The sequence below is a fragment of the Lepidochelys kempii genome, chromosome 27 (assembly GCF_965140265.1).
Source record: "Lepidochelys kempii isolate rLepKem1 chromosome 27, rLepKem1.hap2, whole genome shotgun sequence".
Classification (NCBI taxonomy): Eukaryota; Metazoa; Chordata; order Testudines; family Cheloniidae; genus Lepidochelys; species Lepidochelys kempii.
Window position 1 is genome coordinate 13,784,459 of NC_133282.1, and position 20,290 is coordinate 13,804,748.

Below are 20,290 nucleotides of genomic sequence, written 5' to 3' on the forward strand. Positions count from 1 at the left end.
GAAGAGTGAGCATCTGTCCATCCTGTTGCTAAAGGCGTACTTGAGAACGGCCATAGTGGGTCAGACCAAAGGTCCATCTTGCCCTGTATTCTGTCTTCCAACAGTGGCCAATGCCAGGTGCTTCTGAGGGAATGAACAGACCAGGTAATCATCAAGTGATCCATCCCCTGTCACCCATTCCCAGATTCTGGCAAATAGAGGCTAGGGACACCATCCCTGCCTATCCTGGCTAATAGCCATTGATGGACCCATCCTCCATGAATGTATCTAGTTCTTTTTTGAACCCTGTTATAGTCTTGCCCTTCACAATATCCTCTGGCAAGGAGTTTCACAGGTTGACTGTACATTTTGTGAAGAAATACTTGATTTTGTTAATTTCATTTGGTGAGCCTGTGTGTGTGTTTTAGAGATGCAGCCCAGGCCTTAGTGCTTAGGGGTGCCTACTCCTGGGTTTTGACCTTTTACAGAGATGAAAGTACCATCTATAGAGTTCAGGGCTAGCTCTCAATTTGGATTCCTGGATTCCCAAAACTTTGAAGATACTTGGGTTCAGGACTCTGGCACAGGGTCAAAGTGTGAAGTGAATTACTCTGTTTGGGGTTTAAACAATTGTGCACTGTGCTGATGTGCTGGGGGAAATTCTTCCCCTGGCAATCGCACAGATGGAAAAGAGTCAGCGAGGGCTAAGACAGATAAGGCCATGGAAGATGAGTTCTGCCTGTGGTTTTCAGCTGGAGATGTGCTCCAGAACTTGGTGATAGTCATGTCTTTATAGGATGTGAACCGTGGCATGTGGGGAGTTAAGATGGAATGATAAAACTCCAGGGGGTGACCGGTCTAAGCATCCGGTTTAAATAAAACTATGGCCGAGTCCCTAAGACGCAGAGTGTTTTATGCTTTGGAAGGGCACAGCCGGATTCTATTCCCCACAGTCCCACTAAAGAACTTTGCAAGATGCCCTGCTGTATCTTAATCTATCTTTCCTGCTGGCTAATTAAGCATCAGTTTTATTCAGCAACTCGGGACTGTGTAATTATCAGCCTGGGTTGCCCTGAATAATTGAAGCAAGCTGAATGCGAGAGAAGAAGGGAGCCTTCAGAAAAAGGGGCTACAGCATCTGCAAGGGAAGGGTGGACAATGATGTCCCCCAATATTGAAAAGAAGGTGCGTTGCTCCCTGTTTCGTCTATCAGTGTAACTGGCTGGCAGTGTTCACCTGAAGCACCTCCACCCTGTTAGCAGATATTCATCCTGCTGGGAAGGAGACAATTGGGGTAGGATTACCAACCTAAGCATTCAGAAATCATGAGTCAGGTGTCACCCTGGAGTGGGGAAAAACCCTGTGAGATTGGCTTAAAATATGGGATGTTAAAAATAATAAACGTGGGGTCCTTTTGTTTGGCTTCTGAGGTGAGCGTCTTGAAGTTTCACATTGCAGAGTGTCTCTTTGCAACCCTCCGGGCAATAAACTTTTTTTTTTTTTAATGAAAACTGAGGTTTTTGCGTAATATAATTCCAGGGCCCTGGGGTTTGAAAAATACCAAATAGCTTGAGACTCACGATAAAGTTGTGCGAGTTGGTAGTACTGGATTGTTCTGCTCATTTAGCAAAGCAGGAGGCTTGCTACCCTGCCTAGACCTAAAGGAAGCAGGATTAGGGGAAGAGAGAATCTAGACTGTGTGCTGAGCACAGAATGTACTTTGTGGTAGGGCTTAGAAGAAAGTAACATATCAATGCGCTAAGGACTCTCTGGTGCAGCCTTTGCAATATAACGGGGAACGTGCAGGGTGTTCCCTTCTCCATATGTATGGGAGAACGTGTGGGGCCCACTCCGGCTCCCTTTGAAACCAATGTAAAACTGGCCAGTGCTTTAAGAGGAGCTGGTCTTTGGCGTTATTCGCAATGGGCTTGTGTGGAGACAGAAGCGAGAAAGCAGCCGTCCCAGAGCAGAGGCTGCAATGCAGCGTTGGTTTTCTGGTGGTTCTTCTCTTGCTTGCTGGTGATTGGAGAATAGTGCGTTTGAACATCTCTGTTCTAACCTGAAAGAGTTCAGAAAAGGATTTGTGGTAGCTGCTTACTGTAATAATAGCCACCTTCTTCTTTGAAGGACCTAAACAGAGCTCGTTTTCAGGGCACGGCACGGGTTAGCCTCTTCGGGGAGCATGCTGTGGCTTTTGTGGTGCGTATTCAGGAAGTCATCTGCAGTCACGTTCAGGAAGCATCTGGCTCCTCTGCTCAGGCGTCGTTCTTTCGGCTTTTCACCTCTTTGTCTCATGAAAGATGACGCGGGGTGTAGCACTTCATTATTCAAATTTATAATGGAGATCAGTCACCTGCTTAACCATGAGCTGTGGGGAGAGACATCCCTGAAAGGGAAGGGATTATTCTGAGCTGGGCTGACTAGCTGTTCCTGTAACTTGGCCTTCGGGTTTTTATTCCGCTGTCCTCCCAGTGGTCTAATATTGTTCTCAGTGGGAGGATTGCCATTGACTTTAACATGCACAGTGTTGGGCTTCATGTCTGCTTATGCTGCCGGTTGAGGATGTACAGAAGAATATTGTAATTAGCTGGGAAGCAGCTTGCAGTATCTTTGTTTGAAATGTACTATTAAAAAGATTCTAGGCCCTGGTGGAGGGGCTGTTGCCGTTTGACTGGGTTGTGTGGGCCTACGCCGTTTTATTCTTAAGAATGTATTTGGCTATTTAAAGGGACACTGTCATGTTGAAATGCGGTCAATCACAAAAAAGATTGCAGTCTTTTGGATCCTGCTCCTGCCTCTCACGGATACATGTACACACGGCTTAGCCTGACCATATTTTCTGGTTTCACAGTTGTGTTTTCCTATATCTATTTTCAGCTTACTCGCCCCTATCTGCTATGTGCAAAACCCACAAAGACAAAAGCCACGGAATGACTTAGGGGAGAAGCAGGAGTGTAGCCCCAGAGGCTCGCATCCTTAAAGGTATTTAGGTGCTGAACTGCTGTGGGAGTTAGACGGCTAAATACCTTTTTGAGGATCTGGGCCTAAGGCCTTGGATTCATGAGGTGCACGTGATTTTTCAGGTGTAGCAACCCATACTCCACCTAAGCAGCTGGAATAGCACTTCTGGAACATACCCATTGCTCTGGCTGAGCACTGAGTTGTAGTCCTCTTCAATCTTCTATGAGTAACTCCTTGAACAAAGATCATGAATTTCACTCTCCTAGAGCGGTGGTTCTCAACCAGGGGTCCGGGGATCCTGGAGGGCTGCGAGCAGGTTTCAGGGGGGCTTCCAAGCATGGTTGGCATTAGACTTGCTGGGGCCCAGGGCAGAAAGCCGAAGCCGCACTGCCTGGGGCTGAAGCCCAAAGCTCTATCACCTGGGGCTGAAGCCAAAGCCTGAGCAACTTAGCTTTGCAGGGCCCCCTGTGGCGTGGTGCCCTCCCTACTTGCTACCCCCAACCCTGTCCTTGGCTTTTAGATGCAGAAACAACTGTTGTGTCACAGGTGGGCTGTGGAGTTTTTATAGCATGCTGGGGGGGGGGGGGCCCTCAAGAAGAAACAGGTTGAGAACCCCTGTCCTAGACTATCTGTATGTTCTTCTGCCAGTGCTTTGGGATCATCGCCTTTAGTTGTAGAAGTTGTTGGCAAACAGTTAATTGACCTGGAAGCAAAATATCTATTTGTGGTGCTGAAAGTCTGCTTGCAAAGCAGCCGTCGTGAAAAAGAGGAGATGTTACGCTCTTCTTCCTGAAACCGCTCAGGTTGTCAGGCCCTCTTGTTTTGCGGAACGGTTGGTTTGGCGAGTTTGTTTTGAAGCTGTTTGCTGAGAACATCAGGGTTCTGTTAAGCTGCTTTCGTGTGCCATTTGCAGGATTAGCACCAGATGCCCAACACCTGGGAAGAATTGGATACATGACTCCACTCAGGAGCCCAACCCTCCCCGGTCCTTTGGGAAGAACAGTAACCAAAAAACTGTCTAAATGCCGAAGTGAGGTCATCCATCAGCAAGGAGACAATTTATTTCTAGGGTGGGGACAGGAAATAAGATTGATTATTAAAAATGGGGATAGATAGTTTCTCAGAGGTCCTTTCTGAGCCAGTTGGTCGTCTAAACTCACTGTTGGAAGTGAGGTTTTCAGCCAGCGGAAACTAACTCAGTGTATTTTTTGCCTCTGTGAAATTGAATAATGTTAAAGTAGAGCCAGGCAGACCAAGACAAAAATGGAGAGGAAGGGTTAAATAATGTTCATAGAATATCAGGGTTGGAAGGGACCTCAGGAGGTCATCTAGTCCAACCCCCTGCTCAAAGCAGGACCAATCCCCAACTAAATCATCCCAGCCAGGGCTTTGTCAAGCCTGACCTTAAAAATATCTAAGGAAGGAGATTCCACCACCTCCTAGGTAACGCAATCCAGTGTTTCACCACCCTCCTAGTGAAAATGTTAAGCATGACGCTCTCAGAAACAAGGAAATCCAACATGTACTCTGCAATGCTACCTTTAACCTGTCCCGCCATGACTAAATGTAACACCGACAGACTGCGCTTGATGGCGGGTGGGATCGAACCTGGGACCTCTGGAGCTTAGTGCACGAGCTAAAAGCTAACGGGCTGTTAGCTAAGGCTGTAGAGTAGACTCATAATCTCTCTCTAAGTGGTCTCGGTGCCACTAGATAGGACAGAACACCTCACTCAGGAGGTGCGTGGGTTACGTAAACTCTGCAGTGGCCATGGTACCCGTTCTTGCTAGTCCTCCTATGAATTGCCCTGTTTCCCTGCACTGCTACCGGGGGGGGAGCTCTAGCATAGATGAGGCACTTGGAGTATGTCTACACTGCCCTTCAGAGCGAACCTTCCAGCCCTGGTAGGTTGGCTGGTGCAGCTCAGCCTCTCGAGCATACTTGACCCCCTGGGTCTGAGCTTGGGTGGCTCACCTGAGTCTGGAGTGGAGCTGCAATATCCACACTTGTTGTTAGCATGCTAGCTCGAATCTGTCTACCGGGCTGGGAGGCTCTCTCCCAGCTGTACTGTAGACATACCCTTGGAGACCCTTGGAGACCTTTGGCATGTTAACTGCTGTGCTGTCTGGACCTGCTTTAGAAGGGTTGGGGCAACCAGGAGGGTTTAATGCTGCAGCCTGGGTTTACACTAACACCCCAGCACTGCGATGCCGTCAGTGGGCAATCCAGTGTAGACGCAGCCATTTGACACATACCCTAGCGTAAGGAGGTGATGTAAGGGTGGCCTTTCATAGAATATCAGGGTTGGAAGGGACCTCAGGAGGTCATCTAGTCCAACCCCCTGCTTGAAGCAGGACCAATCCCCAGTTTTCACCCCAGATCCCTAAATGGCCCTCTCAAGGATTGAACTCACAACCCTGGGTTCAGCAGGCCAATGCTCAAACCACTAAGCTATCCCCTCCCTCCACTAAACCATCCATCCCCTTTGCTGCTTTGCATCTCAACCTTAGGATTTGTCTGCACAGCATTCTGGGGGGAGCCTCCCAGTCTGGGTCGACAGACTTGGGTCTCATGCCAGACCTCTAAAAATACCTGTATGGAGAGTGCTTGAGCTGGGGCTGAAGCCTAGAGAGGAGGCTGGGCTTCAAAGCACGAGCTCCAGCCCCAGTGAGTCACAGTTTGAGCACTGTCCACACAGTCCTTTGCCCTGCTAACCTGAATCTGTTGACCTGGGGTGGGGGGACTGCACCAAAATGCTATGCGGTGGCACCCTTAACGTTCAACTGTAGGGGCTCTGATTTTTTACTTTATTTTTATTTTGATAGTTTCCTTTGTATGATAGAACTGGTCTGAAAACTTTCAACACAATTTTTTGTTGTTGCAAAAATGCCTTTGCTTTTCATATTTTTCTTTGCTGCTGCTTTTTTTGTTTGTTCGTTTTTAAGCCCACCTTACTGAGTGGCCGAACCTCAATGCAAATTTAAAAGAAAAAAAAAATGGTTTTGAAAACTTTCAAGAGCTTTTGTGGGCAACATTTTTTCGATCAGCTGCCTGCGGTAGCTTATTTAAAATAAACAAATAAATAAAAATCTCCCTGGAACGTGTTTTGCTGACAGCAATATCCTGTGTGCCTTAAATATAAATACCCGGGAGTTTTAAAAATTGATCTGTCATGGACTTCTTGTGGCCCCCAAACTCCCAGTGGTTTAACTATGAGCTTCGGTTGTTCACGGAATCTATAACTGAACCCAAACTTGCAAGTCATTACTCCAGACCTTCAAGTATTTGAGAGGCAGTGTGGTCCAGTGGATAGGGCATTAAACTGGGAGTCAGAACACTGGTTCTAGGACAAGTTATCTTTGTATAGTGCCTAAAATTATAATCAGGACCCTTGTAATAATCATACACTTTCTGAATCATCTGTTCACATTGTAGATCACAAAGGCTTGTTCTTTTGTGTAATAAATACATATTAAGGCTGGTATTTCTTTTTCCGTGCAATACAGTCACGTAGCTTTGTGCGCATCTGACCCCTGCGATGATTTCAAGTAGTGCATTAATACACTTTAGCTAGCACAATCCTTAAGAAAAGTACTTACTGCATTTGGTGTCAGGCGGCTTTTCAAAGCTTAAATGGGCTGGCTACGTCCCCCTCGGGAATTGCAGAAGGGATACATTTTGACCCAGTATGGTTTTGTGTGTTGGGGCTTCAGCATCTCTAATAGTGTCGTTTACATAATTCCTTGCTAAAAATCTGTCGTCCACTACATCAGTGGGTTTAGAATTGTTCACATGTCGTCTTAAACTTCCCACTTACTCTGTTCTAGAGCTGTAGCCGAAGTGCAATATGGTCAGTCTCGCTTCTGATGTACCATTCAGTTACATCGGGGTGAACTTGACCCCATCTGAGAGAACTTTTATATCTGGATTATAAAGGTGTTTATAACAGACATCCAAAGGTCCATAGCAGAGCTAGTGGGCACTGCTTTAATAAACTTCTAATCAGATTAACTACATCTGTTATCTTAATTTCCAATCTTGTTTTAAAGTTTTGAAATCAGAGTGCAGGAGGCTGCAATTTCAGGGTAATTTTGCTTCATTAGTGTAACTGCCCTCTCTGTAATTTTCACCAATATGAGGCTCATTATCCCGCATAACATGCAATATCAAGATAAAAGGGAATTTAAGAATGTGACCTGGTAGCCAGGCGGATAATCAAGCTCTGCACATTACCTTCAAGGCTGAACTGGCCTCACTACATCGTCTTTAATTAGCCCAAGTGCTGTTTTTCATCTGTCACTTATTCAGGAGGCTGAAATTTGTTTCACTTGGTGGTGGGATTTTGCTCAGCGTGACCAACGGTTCGGGTTCATTTTAACCACTGGATATGGATTTGTCTCGTAAGGTACCCGAGAAGTCACTTGCCACCCTATAGGTATAGAAAAGTTCTTGACCTGCGTTTTCTGTCACTGCAAACCATCTCTGTTATTCCGGTACAGTTGCGTGAAGGTGGAGAAAATCGCTTGCAAAGGAATTCCTTCCATTTTGCCGTGTTGACATTAATGCTAACCTTACATTTTCAAAAAGTCTGATACCATATAGAGTTTCTGTTTTAACTTGTGAGCACCCTGCAATCTGTTCCGTGCTGTACGTGGGCAGATGACGGCTCCGTCATGTTCAAACATCTCCGAGCCAAATTCAAACCAGGTGCAACCTGATTGATTTATATGTGGGATGAATTTGGCCCCCCCGCCCCACTCTTCCAGTAACGCAGTTTGATGCCTTCCGGGTTATGATCCTTTCAGTAATTTGCATCATTTGCCATTCCAGCTGATAAAATTACCTCTGTTTCCCATCCGTTTCCTTGTGGCTGCATTGTTAATCTGAAACCTGAGGCCTGTAAATGATGGAGACTCAGTAACCAGAGTCTTTGCAGAGCTGGTGCTTCTTCTGTAACATTTAGCTGAGAAATGCATTTGAAGTGGTTCATAAGCTGACCTGGCTAATGGTGAGCTCCCAAATTCCTCCCCCCCACCTCCTCTCCCCCCCCCCCCGCTGCCTGAAATCTTTTTCAGCATTGATTTTTTTTCTCCCCAAACATTAAAAACCAACAAATATTGTGCACCAAACAAATTAGACTCAGCCTTGAAATACCTATTTAATATCTGTGGTGATGTTAGGGTTCTTAATTGGACAAGAAAATGCAGGAAATTTGATTGTAACCTGACTGGATTTTATGGTTCCTGCCAAAAATGAGCCTGAGAGGAAAGTGGGGTTTATATTTAGAGCCTTTTAAGGGCAGAAGAGAGCATGATGATCATCAGAACAAAGCCTCTGCACAACGCAGGCCACAGAATCTCAGCTGGTGATTCTTGTATCTAGCCCAACGGTTTTGTTGTCTATTTGACTCATTCTTTAGCGATTGGGATCTGTCACCTGAAGTGTCAGCTGGGGAACGGGGTCGTGTCCGGCAGCTCTCAGGATCAGCAGTGGCAGACGATGGGGGTTGAGGGGGCGCCGCACCTAGCTGTGCGATCAGTAATTTTAGGACCGATTCTGATCTTGCCTCGCCTGGGGAGAGCCAGGAGTCGCTCTCTTTCAGTCAACGGAGTTACACCAGTGTATGGTTTAGTCTTGTGATTAAGGCACTGAGTTTGGATTTTGGAAAAATACGTTCCATTGCTGGCTCTGCCACTGACCTGCTGTATGACCTTGGTCGTCTCACTTCACCTCTCTGCCTGTTTCCCCTTCTGTAAAGTGGGGCTAATGATACTGACCTTTGTGAGGGGCTTTGAGATTTATTGTTGAAATCCTCTAGACCAGTGGTTTTCAAACTCTTTTTTTTTTCTGGCGACCCAGGTGAAGAAAACTGTTGATGCCCACGACCACCTAACGGAGTTCAGGATGAGGGGTCTGGGGTGTGGGAGGGGCTCAGGGCTGGGGCAGAGGGTTGGGGTGTGGAGGTGAGGGCTGCAGGATGGGGCCAGGGGTGAGGGGTTTGGGGTGCAGGAAGGGGCTCTGGGTTGGGGGGGGGCTCATGGCTGGGGCAGGGGTTTGGGGTGTGGGCTTACCTCGGGCGGCTCCTGGTCAGCGACGCAGCGGGGATGCTAGGGCAGGCCTCCTGCCTGTTCTGGCACTGCGGACTACGCTGTGCCCCGGACACGGCCAGCAGCAGGTCTGGCTCCTTGGTGGTGTTAAATGGCATTAGGAGCTTATATTGGCTCCGCAGAATTAGATTTTTATCAGTAAATTTCACCGTGTATATGCGCGCACGCACACAGCGACGAAAAAATATTGCTTTCGATAATCAGAATGTACGGATAGGCAAAAACGCGGCTTGAGAACTTATTAGAGTTTGATTGAAGGTTATGTACATCATATGTTTTGACATGTGATGTTGACAACTTGTGTTTTAAGGGTTATAATGCTGTGACTTGTTCAATCTCAACATCTACAGTCGTTAAATAATTGTCTGATCCCCTCTGTAGCTTCCTGTGAATATTGAAACTGATTTAAAAAAGTAAACGTTGTTCTTATCTGTTGAAATGATGATAAAAAATGAATTCTTCCAAGCCTACCTATGTGGGAGCTGAGCTGTCTTGAAAATCTGGTCATTTGGTTTCCCATCTGCAAAACAGACACCTCTGCTTCATTTCCACTCTGTTCATCATATTTAGAGTGCATCCTCTTTGTGTATGTACATCTGATTGGGCTCCAGTCTTGCATAGGGCCTGTAGGTTGCTACTGGAATGTTAATACATTCGAATCAGGCCCTGTATGTCTTTCAGGAGCAAAGTGCCATAAAGTGCATCTTATGTATAAGTTTAATGCATAACCTCCTTGGCTATATGGTTGTGGGAATGTTTTTATTTAAATAGAACAAACTAGCAGAATACTCCTGTTTTGGTACAATGCATGCATTTCTGAATGGGTGTGTCTGGTTGGGTCTCGCCCACGTGCTCAGAGTTTAAATAATAGCCATGTTTAGGGTTTTCCCTCAGGCCAGATTGCCAGTGACCTTGGGGTGTTTTTAGCCGCCTTCCGCAGCAAGTCACTTGCTGGTTTGGAACTAGAGTAAATGGTGGATTCTCTGTCACTTGAAGTAGCTAAATCAAGATTAAGAACATAAGAACGGCCATACTGGGTCAGAACAATGGTCCATCTAGCCCAAGGGTTGGCAACCTATGACACGCGTGCCAAAGACGGCACGCAAGCCCGGTTTTAATGGCACGCTGCTGCCTGCCGGGGTCCCGGCAGGCAGCAGCGGGCCATTAAAAATCTGGCCTAGCCCGGCCCGCTCTTCTCCCGCGGGGGCAAGGGGCAGAAGCTTGGTCCTGCCGGCTCCCCGGCCTCTTCCCGCAGCGTACTGGGTTCCTGCACTTCCTCCTCCTCTTCGTCCCTCCCTCCCTCCCTGCTGGCTCTTGCGAGGGAGGGGGTGGGAGAGGAGCGGAGTCAGTGTACTCCCCGCTCCCCGCAGAAGCAGAGAGGAAGCGGGGGCAGGGCCTTGGGGAAGTGGGGCATATCCCCTCCAGCCCCCTGCCGTGAGCACCCCACGACCACACCCCCGCCCTCTGCCTGACCCCCCCCCCCCACACACCCAGCCCTCTGCCCTGAGCCCTGCAGCCCCGCACACCCCCAAGACCTCTGCCCTGAGCCCTGTACCCCCCCCTCAGACACACACCCAGCCCTCTGCTTGACTCCTTCACCCCCACACCCTCTGCCCTGACACCTGCACCTCCCTCACATGCCCCCAGCCCTCTGCCCTGACTCTTGCACTCCCCCACATACCCAGCCCCCCACATCCCATGCACCCCCCTCATCCTGACTCTTGCGCCCCCCACATCCCCACCCTCACCCTGAGCACCAAACAGGAGCTCCTACCCCTCCCTCCCCACATTCCCACCTGCACCCCTCCCGCCAAATGGGAGCTGCCCAGGTAAGCGCTCCACACCCAAACCTCCTGCCCCAACCCTGAGCCCCCTCTCTCGTCCTAGCTCCGGACCAGACCCTACACCCCAACCCCCAGCCTGCTCCTTCACCCCCAGCCCTTTGCTCAGTGCAGAGAGAGAGGGAGAGAATGGCCAGAACCAGGGAGAAGGTAGGTACCCACTGTATGCGGGCAGGACCGGGACCCCAGACCGGCAGCGGGCTGAGCGGGTCCGGCAGTCGGGATCCCGGCTGACAGGAGCCGGCGGACGGAACCCCTGAGCGGCAGCAGGCTGAGCCGCTCACCCCACTGCCGGTCTGGGGTTCTGGCTGCCGGCCCCTTGCCAGCCGGGGTCCCAGCCGCAGGCCCCGCTCAGCCCGCTGCCGGCCTAGGTGAACGGAACCCCAGACCAGCAGCGGGCTGAGCGGGCCGGTGGCGCAAGATCAACATTTTAATTTAATTTTTAAATGAAGCTTCTTAAACGTTTTGAAAACCTTGTTTATTTTACAATACAGCAATAGTTTAGTTATATAATATATAGACTTAGAGAGAGAGAGAGACCTTCTAAAAAACATTAAAATGTATTACCGCCACGTGAAACCTTAAATTAAAGTGAATAAACGAAGACTCGGCACACCGCTTGTGAAAGGTTGCCGACCCCTGATCTAGCCCAATGTCCTGTCTTCTCACAGTGGCCAGTGCCAGATCCTTGAGTAGGAATGAACAGAATAGGGTAATTATCAAATGATCCATCCCTTGTGGTACTGAGGACCTCAGTAACTCAGCCAGAGGTGATGGGCCTATTCTAGGAGTGGGTGGGTGAGGTTCTGTGGCCTGCGATGTGCAGGAGGTCAAACGAGATGATCTTGATGGTCCCTTCTGACCTTAAAGTCTATGCGACACGGGGAAGGAAGTGGCATATAACATGCTAAGCGGGGGGAGGAAATGTTCGTGGGAGATCTTTATTAAAATTTTAGCAGTGCATCACGAGTTTCTTGGCTTTCTAATGGAAATCGGATGTTTTTTCTGGGTTAGACCTTGGATTTACGTGTCACATCAAAGTTCTTCTCATAATAGAGAAAATTTTTTATAGTTTGTTTTACAGCCCAGTTGCTAAATCATTTGGTGACTCTTCCCTTTCTTACCCCTTGTCTGTTTCCCCAGCTCTAATGTAGATTGCTGCTTCCCTTTTTTTTTTTTTTTTTTTTTACCAGAGCTTTGGGGATCCTTCTTCATAGGGGATCCCTCCAGCTGCTGATGGCTAAACTAAATACAGAGTGCACAGGAGGAATAGTTAAATGGGAACAAAAATAACCATGCTAAATAAAACTAATAAAACACATAAGGACAAATGATGTTTAATGCCTTGTGAAACCTCAGGATTGTCAGCTACCTCTGAGTCTTCGGGCCTGATTTCGTCCTCTCACTGGTGAGCGATTTAACCGGTGAGCGAGTTAATTCCCGCGTACAGCTGCAGTGGTCTGAGATCAGGATCTGGCCCTTGGTCCTTCACGCCTCCCACTGGGTACGTCGTTCGGATGTAACGAGGCCAGTCAAACACTCAGAATTTTTAAAGTTAATGCTTTATTTGCAAGAAGAAATGGTTGCAACAGAATTATTTTCAACCGAAGAAATTTCCTGGTGGGTAGTCTCCCAGGGCCACCAGTCCCCCAGTTCAGGCAAGCGTAACTACTTGCTCCCTACTGACCTGGTACTTTAAAGTTCTGGGAATACTGATGGGAGTAGCCTACCTGAGAATAAAAATGAAAACTGGCCTCTTGCTCCATTCTCCTGTTGTTTTTCACTGACTGGCAGGAGATGATTTCCCTGACTACTTCGCTAAATTCCTCTGATAGCTCTGCTTCACTGGGTACACTTCGGGAAGACTGCGCGTGGTTACAGATACAGTTGTACTTTCTAATGGAGTGACCTATTTGAAATCCAGGTTGTCAGTAGGCAAATTTTGGGGGGGGATTTTCCCAAATTGTCACACTTCTCAAATGACTCCGCATGTGAATGGAAAGGTCCACACCTGTGATCACCTTTTGAATTTGGCTAGGACCTCTATAGAAGCTTTCATGCAGGGATCTCAAAGCACTCTGCAAACACTAGTAAAGGCATTTCACATGCAGTGAAACTGTGTGCAGAGGGTCAGCAAAGCCAGCCACTTAAATCTCCCTTTAAGCCTGCTTTTGAGAATTTAAGTGGGGCATAGGCATTGGGCAGACCCTCGGTACGAGGATTCATTTCACCCAGGCAGAGTAAGCAACTTATCCAAAGTCTCGCATGAAGTTGTGGCAGAGTCAGGAATTGGAACCTTGATCTTCTGACTCAGTTCTGTGTCTAGAGCACAAGACATCTTTCCTCCTGGACTTAAAAAAAAAAAAAAAAGAAAAAGAAACTTTCCCTTTTCCCTCCCGAACTTTTGTTCTGCACGTACTCTTTCTAGAGTGAAAATTATCAAAGCATGAGACTAAAAGCATATATTGATCTAATGAGAGTTGAGTTTTCGACGGTTTCTTTACATTTAAAAAAAAAAAAAGCAAAACTTTTTTCTTTTTTTGTAAATTTGATAAGAACGAAGCTCATGTAAGATTGCTGGTCCAGTAGGAAATGGAACTCAATTTTACATGTTTAAAACCATTTTATTGTATTAAAAATGACAGAGGTTAGAAACAAAGCTCTGATACTTCTATTGAACTTGAATTGAAAGTGACAGAAAATCGTTCTGGCCCTGGTGCAGTAAATGTTATCACTAAAACATGTTCAGGGGAGATTAGGACAGTCTCTCAAGCACAAGAGACAAAAGTTCACAAAACAAGAAGTGATTTCCTCCCCCCCCCCTTATCTCAGAATCATTAGCTGCTCAGGAGACAAAAATCTTTCTCCTCTGGGGAGGATGCTGTGCCGGGCGAACGGAGATATGAAAATGTCTCCACTCTAAGAGGAGCTAGGATGGAGAGGACAGAGTGGACCACTTCAATGTGGCCCTAGTCTGGAGATGAGGGGAGGGCCATGATGAAAAGCAAGGGTCAAGATTGTCATGATGTGCAAAGACAAACCCCAACCGTGAGACTCATGAAAGGGAAAATTCTGAGCTGTGGGATCCTCTGGCGGGAGAGGATGTTCTTGCAGTTGCTCACCTAGATTTGTTACCCGGGTTGGTTGGTTTGTCCCATCTGCTTGTTGTGTCTTTTTCTCTAGATTGTGAACTCTTTGAGACAAGGACCTTCACTTACTGTGTTTGTCCAGTGCTTAGCACAATGGAGACCTGACATAGTTGGCCTCTAGGTATTACCAAAATGTTAAACATTTGAATGTATTAAGATAGTGAATATAATCTCATCTTATGCTTCAGGGCTTCAGCCAGCAGTGGTCAGGAAGACTTCCCATGTGGCGCTCCCCCCCACCCCCAAATACACAGTTGACCTGATTAATTCGGGGGCAGGGGTTGTTTTGTTTTTTGCCTACCTCTGAAGTATCAGGTTGGACACCAAACACCAGATGGGGTGGGCCAGTGCTCTGAAATGGCCCAAAGAATCCTCTTTCTTAGATCCTAGTCTGGTTTGTCTTGCTCACGGACAGACTGACTGCCACATTTGGGGTTAGGGAGGAATTTGCCCCTAGGTCAGATTGGCAGGGACTATGGTTTTTTTCTGCATTCCTCTGCAGCATGGTTGTGAATCATCTGCTAGGATCGTCTGCGCCTCTTTTGCCTAATCAGTGCCTTACCAGTGCAGGGGGCCTCGGACGTTGGTGGCACCTGGGTCTCTTAGTTTCTTTGTCTGTGGCACACAACGGTTTAGTCTCCCAAGAACTGAAATGCTTTAATCTAACTAGAGTAATTAGGTTCAGTGTGTGTGTGTGCGGTGGTGTATCTGGCTGAAATTTAAAGGTCTGTGGTGGACAGAGGGTCAGAATAGATGATCTAATGGCTACTTCTGGCCTTAAACTCTATGAAATCTATGTTTAATAATGATAGTTAAGGAACAGGAATGTGGATCAGGAAGACTGTGTTCTATTCCTGGCCTCTGCCACTGACTTGCTGTGAGACCTTGGGCAAGTCACTTCACCTCTGCACCGTGGGTTCCCATCCATAAAACGGGATAATAATGCTGACCTATTTTGCTCAGCTGTGTGGCTTGTTGAAGCGTTCGTGAAGCATTTTCAGACCTCAGCGTAGATGTGACAAGTATTTTAAAACTGACACTGATATCCTTCCTAGTCTTAAAGACTCCATTCCTTCCTGAGATTAAATTTGGCAGAAAAGTCTAATTAGAGTGATCACTGAACCACCTTTCTTATTTCTTTGAGGCTGGTCAGGAAGAGGAACCCTTTCGTCTGAGTCAGAAAGACAAATTGTAGGTGATGGTGGTTTGCAACTGTTCTTTTGAATTTCACCTGAAAAGGAGTGGTTGAACTTCTGTCTGTCTGCTCCTCCTAACATGGTCAAAACTCAAGGTGCATCACGCTCTAAAACTGAGCTTTCTTGGTCCGTTGGCTACTCCGCTGTGCCGTGTGGGAGACTGGGTTTGATTTGTTTGCTTGGTCCTTCATTTCTGGGTTCCACAGAGTTGTGGGGGCAACAGGCTTAGCCCCAGAAGGGAACATAAGGGCCTTGCGTTGTTTAATGGCAACAATTCCTCTTCTGATTACTTGTATCTATGAGGAGTTTCTTCTGTAGTCTCTAAATCTGTGGCACTGAGGGAAAGGAAATCCTGAAGGTAGGACGATATAGTGAAATACGGACCATTCCCAGCTGAGAGAATTTCCAGGGAGGGGGTAGAGAAGAGGTTGAGTTTGGCGGGACAAGGAGATGCGGAACTTCAGATAGGGTAAGGTGAAGAGATCCCATAGAGAAACATGGAAAGTGGGTAAAATGAACCACACCCTAGAGTTTCTAAAGAGTCCAGTATGTAAAACCCTAGAGCCAGGGAGCGTACGGCAGGGTTGTGTGTGCCTCTTTTTCCAATGTAACCCACAGTAGCTTTTTTTTAATCACTGATTAAATATTAAAGTCTGTGTTCTAGATGCAATCTCTTCCTCTTCCCCGCATACATTCTGTCCAAAGCAAAGGACTGAAATAAACAGTCTGTCCTTCATCGGGATTCTGTTGTTGTTTTCTAATTAATCTGAGTCAGTCGCTCGCACGTTTGTGTTAAATCATTTTCTTCATGAAAGCTTTTAATGAGAAAACAAATGGATTGGATTTAGATATACTGGATTCTTGCCATTGATAGCCATAGACCCAGTCCTTTAGAGTGGGCAAGCTGCCTGTGAATGGCTTAGCTTTGGAGGGAATGCCACCGAAGGACCGATTTCAAAGAGCCTCCTTGCGTGGGGCCAGCCGATGTCCCCTGTGTTTTTGAGATTTTTATCCATGACATTCTTCTATTAAATAACCCAAAAGGGAGCTCCTCTGAGCATTCATCACCTGTAGCGTGGAGGAAAGGGGAACAAAACAGATGAAGAGAGTGACATAGTGCAGTGTTTTTCAATGACCGGTCCATGGACTGGTGCTGGTCCCTCAAATCTCCTGGGCACAGTTTCAGAAGGCAGAAAGCCCATCCCTGGTCTCAAATAATTGAGAAATACTGGCATAGTGAGAAGGGCACAAGCCTGGAACCTAGACGTGGGTTCAGCTGCTGACCTGCAAGTCTGGACCCGTTTCCTCCCCCTTCCCTTCCCTTTTCTGTCCTGTCTGTTCAGATTGTAAACTCTTTAGGGGCCGTTTGTCCCTACATATCTGTGCAGGATCCAACACAACTGGGGCCTTGATCTTTCTTGGGTGCTCTAGGCCCTACTATATTACAAGTAATAAATGTGGCATGAGCAAATATATATACTACCTGCGTTTGCACTAATGCAAGATTTTTGACCCGGGAGTTGTGCCCTCCCTGTGTTGCTCACTGCGAGGGGTCTCCCCACTACATGGCAACAAGGGGTTCCCAATGAGATTAGGGCTTGTCGGTGTGGCAAGCCTGGTTGTGAGTCTCCAGCACACCAGCTTGCTGTGCAGTAACGTCCCGTGTGGACGCTGCAGTGGTGTAGTGAACATCCTGGGGTGCTGTGCTCTGACAACAGTCTGCGAAGCCGCAATCCGCAACTTTTGCCGTGTTGCAGCAGTGTCCAGCTAGGACATTACCGCGCAGCCAGCAGATGCACTGTAGGTTCCGATCCTTGCTCGTGGCGCAGTAACATGCCGTGTGAAGGAGCCCCGAGAACGGCCGCGTTGGAGAATTGCAGCGCTGGGGGCGGGGGATGAGTTTTAACAGCCTGACAGTTGTGTAGCGCTTGGAGAACCTTGATTGGACAGTGCTAAAGAAGGGCAAATAATAAAGCTCCAGCAAATGCTTTTTTGTCAAATTCATCCTCTTTCTGTCCGTTGCTCAATGGCACCAGGGGCTATAGATGCCTGGAGAGATTTAATTTCAATAAATATGAAGTCCTGTGTCTAGAGCAGGGTGGGGCAGAATAAACAACACATGTACAAAATGTGGCAGGATACCCCACTGTAATGGGCAAGGCTGCTTTGTTGTGAGTTTATTCATCTAATTTCCTTATTACTGTTCCTCCATTTTAGTTAGTTTGTTCGTGTAACCAAGTGCCGTAGTTACTACAAGGAAGGTGTGAGAGGGGGTTGTGAGGCTGGGACAGGAGAGATCCTGCAAAAGTCTCTGGGTTTTTAAGAAATGATCCATAATATGAAAAGGTTTAGGAGCTTCTGGAATCAAATCGTCCTGGATTCAGGGTCTTTACACAGTACGGAATCTCAAGAAGGCCAATTAGCTTCTCTTGAGACATCCTTTGCAAGAAGCACATTTTGGACACTTACTGAATCCCTGGCCATGTGTCTGGCATAATTCTTCTCTCTATTGCCTGCCAGAGTGGAACGAATAATTAAGATAATGTATTGTGATGGGTTCCCCCCCGGGATGCCACAAGGAATTGGGGTACCACTGAGCCCCCTGACCCACCAGCCTGGGCTCCCTCTCACACTGTACTGCTGTGACAAGCTGCAAAGCCCTCCAGCCTGCACTTTCACCAGCATTCATACAGCTGCACACCCACCTGCAGTTACACACAGGCTTTCTAACCACCAGCTTCCCACCTGGGGCCCCAGAGCGGTACCGTCCTGCCCTGGTCAAATCTGGCCAGTATGTGGGTTTAATACCTGGTCAGCGTCTCCCTCAATGTGAAGTGAACAATACACAGTTGTGGTAACCAGGCAGAGATTTTCCCCAGCACTCCAGTCAAAGTTCACTGGTTTAGATTAAAACAAAAACAAGTTTATTAACTACAAAAGAGAGATGTTATGTGATCATAGTGATAGCAAACAGATCAAAGCATATTACCTAGCAAATAAACAAAAACGCAAACTGAGCATAATATACTAAATAGCCTGGATATGAATAGTAGATTCTCAGCCTAACAGATGGTACAGACAGACCTGTAGATTCTCAAGGCACAAGCTACACTTGCTTTACAGCTTGAAATCCCCAGGTTTTTCATACACTGGCTAGAAATCCCTTTAGCCTGGATCCAGCACTTCCCCCAGTTCAGTCTTTGTTCCTCAGGTGTTTTCAGGTGTCGTCTTGTGTGCAGAGTGAAGAACCCCAGATGATGTCACTCCCTGTCTTATATAGCTTTTGCATATGGTGGGAATCCTTTGGTCCAAAGCTTGGTTCCCAGACCAGTCTGTGGAAAAATACTGACATCCCAAGATGGAGTCCAGCATCATGTGGCCTGGTCACATGTCCTTGTAGAGTCACAGCAGCCATCACACACAGGCTGTCTGGAGCGTTCTCAGGAAGGCTCACCAGGTGGGAGATAAGCTTCTCCTAAGGCCTATTGTTTTCCCTAATGGCTCATTCACCTGAATAGGCCACCCACCCACTATATAGACTGAAAGCATCTTGTCTAGTGGGCATTACCCCGGTGTAACTATATTTGAAATACAGACGCATAGTCAATATTCATAACTTCAGATACAAAAATGGAACATGCATTCCAATAGGATAACCTTATTCAGCAAATCGTAACTTCGCCAATGACCCCTCACGTGACTAGTCTTGCATAAAATGCATCATCATTCTGCTATAACCATATCCTAATAATATCACTATGAAAAATATAGGGTGCAGTATATTTATGCCTGTTCTCTTTTCTTGTCTTGCAGGTACCACTTGGAATTTCTGCCCCAAGGTGAGTGCAGCTTATCCATTCTGAGGGGCAGGGCTTGTCATCGGTTTGATTGGGCCCCAGTGCAAGATGAGCAGGTGGGGAGCCTTAGCCATTCCGCGTGTGGAGCAGTTAGGAGGGGGTGGCAAAGTTGTGGGAGGGGCTTTGGGAGCAATCAGCACTGCTTTTCTCCCGGGATTCAGGGGACAGGTCTCCAGCCACGTATGGTGCTGGCCTAGGTGCCTGGTCTACACACACCATGGGCAGGCCCAAGACTGGCTTGTGCAAATGTTAAGTGACCTCCAGAGAATGTTTGCCTTGGAGAAACAGCATGGCCTTAGTGGATAGGGCATGGGACTGGGAGCCAGGATGCTTGAGTTCTATTCCCAGCTCTGCTGTGTGACCTTGGGCATGTCACTTCCCTGTTGGGTGCTTCTGTTTTCCCACTCTCAGGTCTTTTTTAGATTTTTAAGCCCTTCAGGGCAGTGACTGTCTCTTATGTGTCGTAGCATAATGTGACCAAGAGGCGCTACCTTATCACTAATAACGATCTTAACCCCAATGGTACCTTCAAGTTGAGAGCAACAGGAGTAGGTGGATGCTTCTGCATATCCAGTGGAATTGTAACTGAAAAGTCTCCTTTTTAATTGAACTGGTCCCCTTGTCTCTCACTCCTATCTTTACGTATCTATGGAATACTTAATACAGTAGGGTTCTGATCCCGGAGCCAGATCCTTTAGTGCTACCAGAATACAAATTTATAATAGTGTGTGTGTGTGTGTGTGTGTGTGTGTGTGTGTGTGTCTTTATTTCAATGATTACTGTGGTACGTGTGTGCAAACACAAGGATCCGCTAGCATTCCAGGAAGACGGGTGCTGGGGCTATCATTTAAAACAATAAATCCATGTGAGCATTCCCACTCAGCTAATTCTTCATTTGCTCCAGATAGAAATTCCAGTATGTTACCTCCTCGATCAGGGCCCGCTTCCAAGGCATCCTGTCTGTCTGGCAGCCCAGAAATGTCAGAAATGCTGCAGCATCACAATTCCCCCTAGAACGGTGTTATCACATTTTAATATGAGCCTCAGTGCAGCCTTGGTGCTTCTAATTGCTTTCAAACCATTGTTTTCGTGGGTTTGGTTGATGAACCCAGCATCTGGCGTCATTCACGAAAGTACAGCAGACAGCTGTGTTCAAAATTAGAAAAAGACGAGAGGATTAGAACACATAAAAGGGCTCAA

General features: G+C 47.1%; 1 protein-coding gene across 2 annotated transcripts in view; it reads left to right on the forward strand.

The window, feature by feature from the left end:
• The window catches only part of SKAP1 (src kinase associated phosphoprotein 1), a 227,146-nt gene that overhangs the window by 9,537 nt on the left and 197,319 nt on the right, over positions 1-20,290 (forward strand). For both annotated transcript variants that reach the window (XM_073325920.1, XM_073325921.1), the window contains exon 3: positions 19,047-19,072. In XM_073325920.1, coding sequence (XP_073182021.1) covers positions 19,047-19,072 — 26 coding nt within the window. The remainder of the gene's footprint in view (positions 1-19,046; positions 19,073-20,290) is intronic.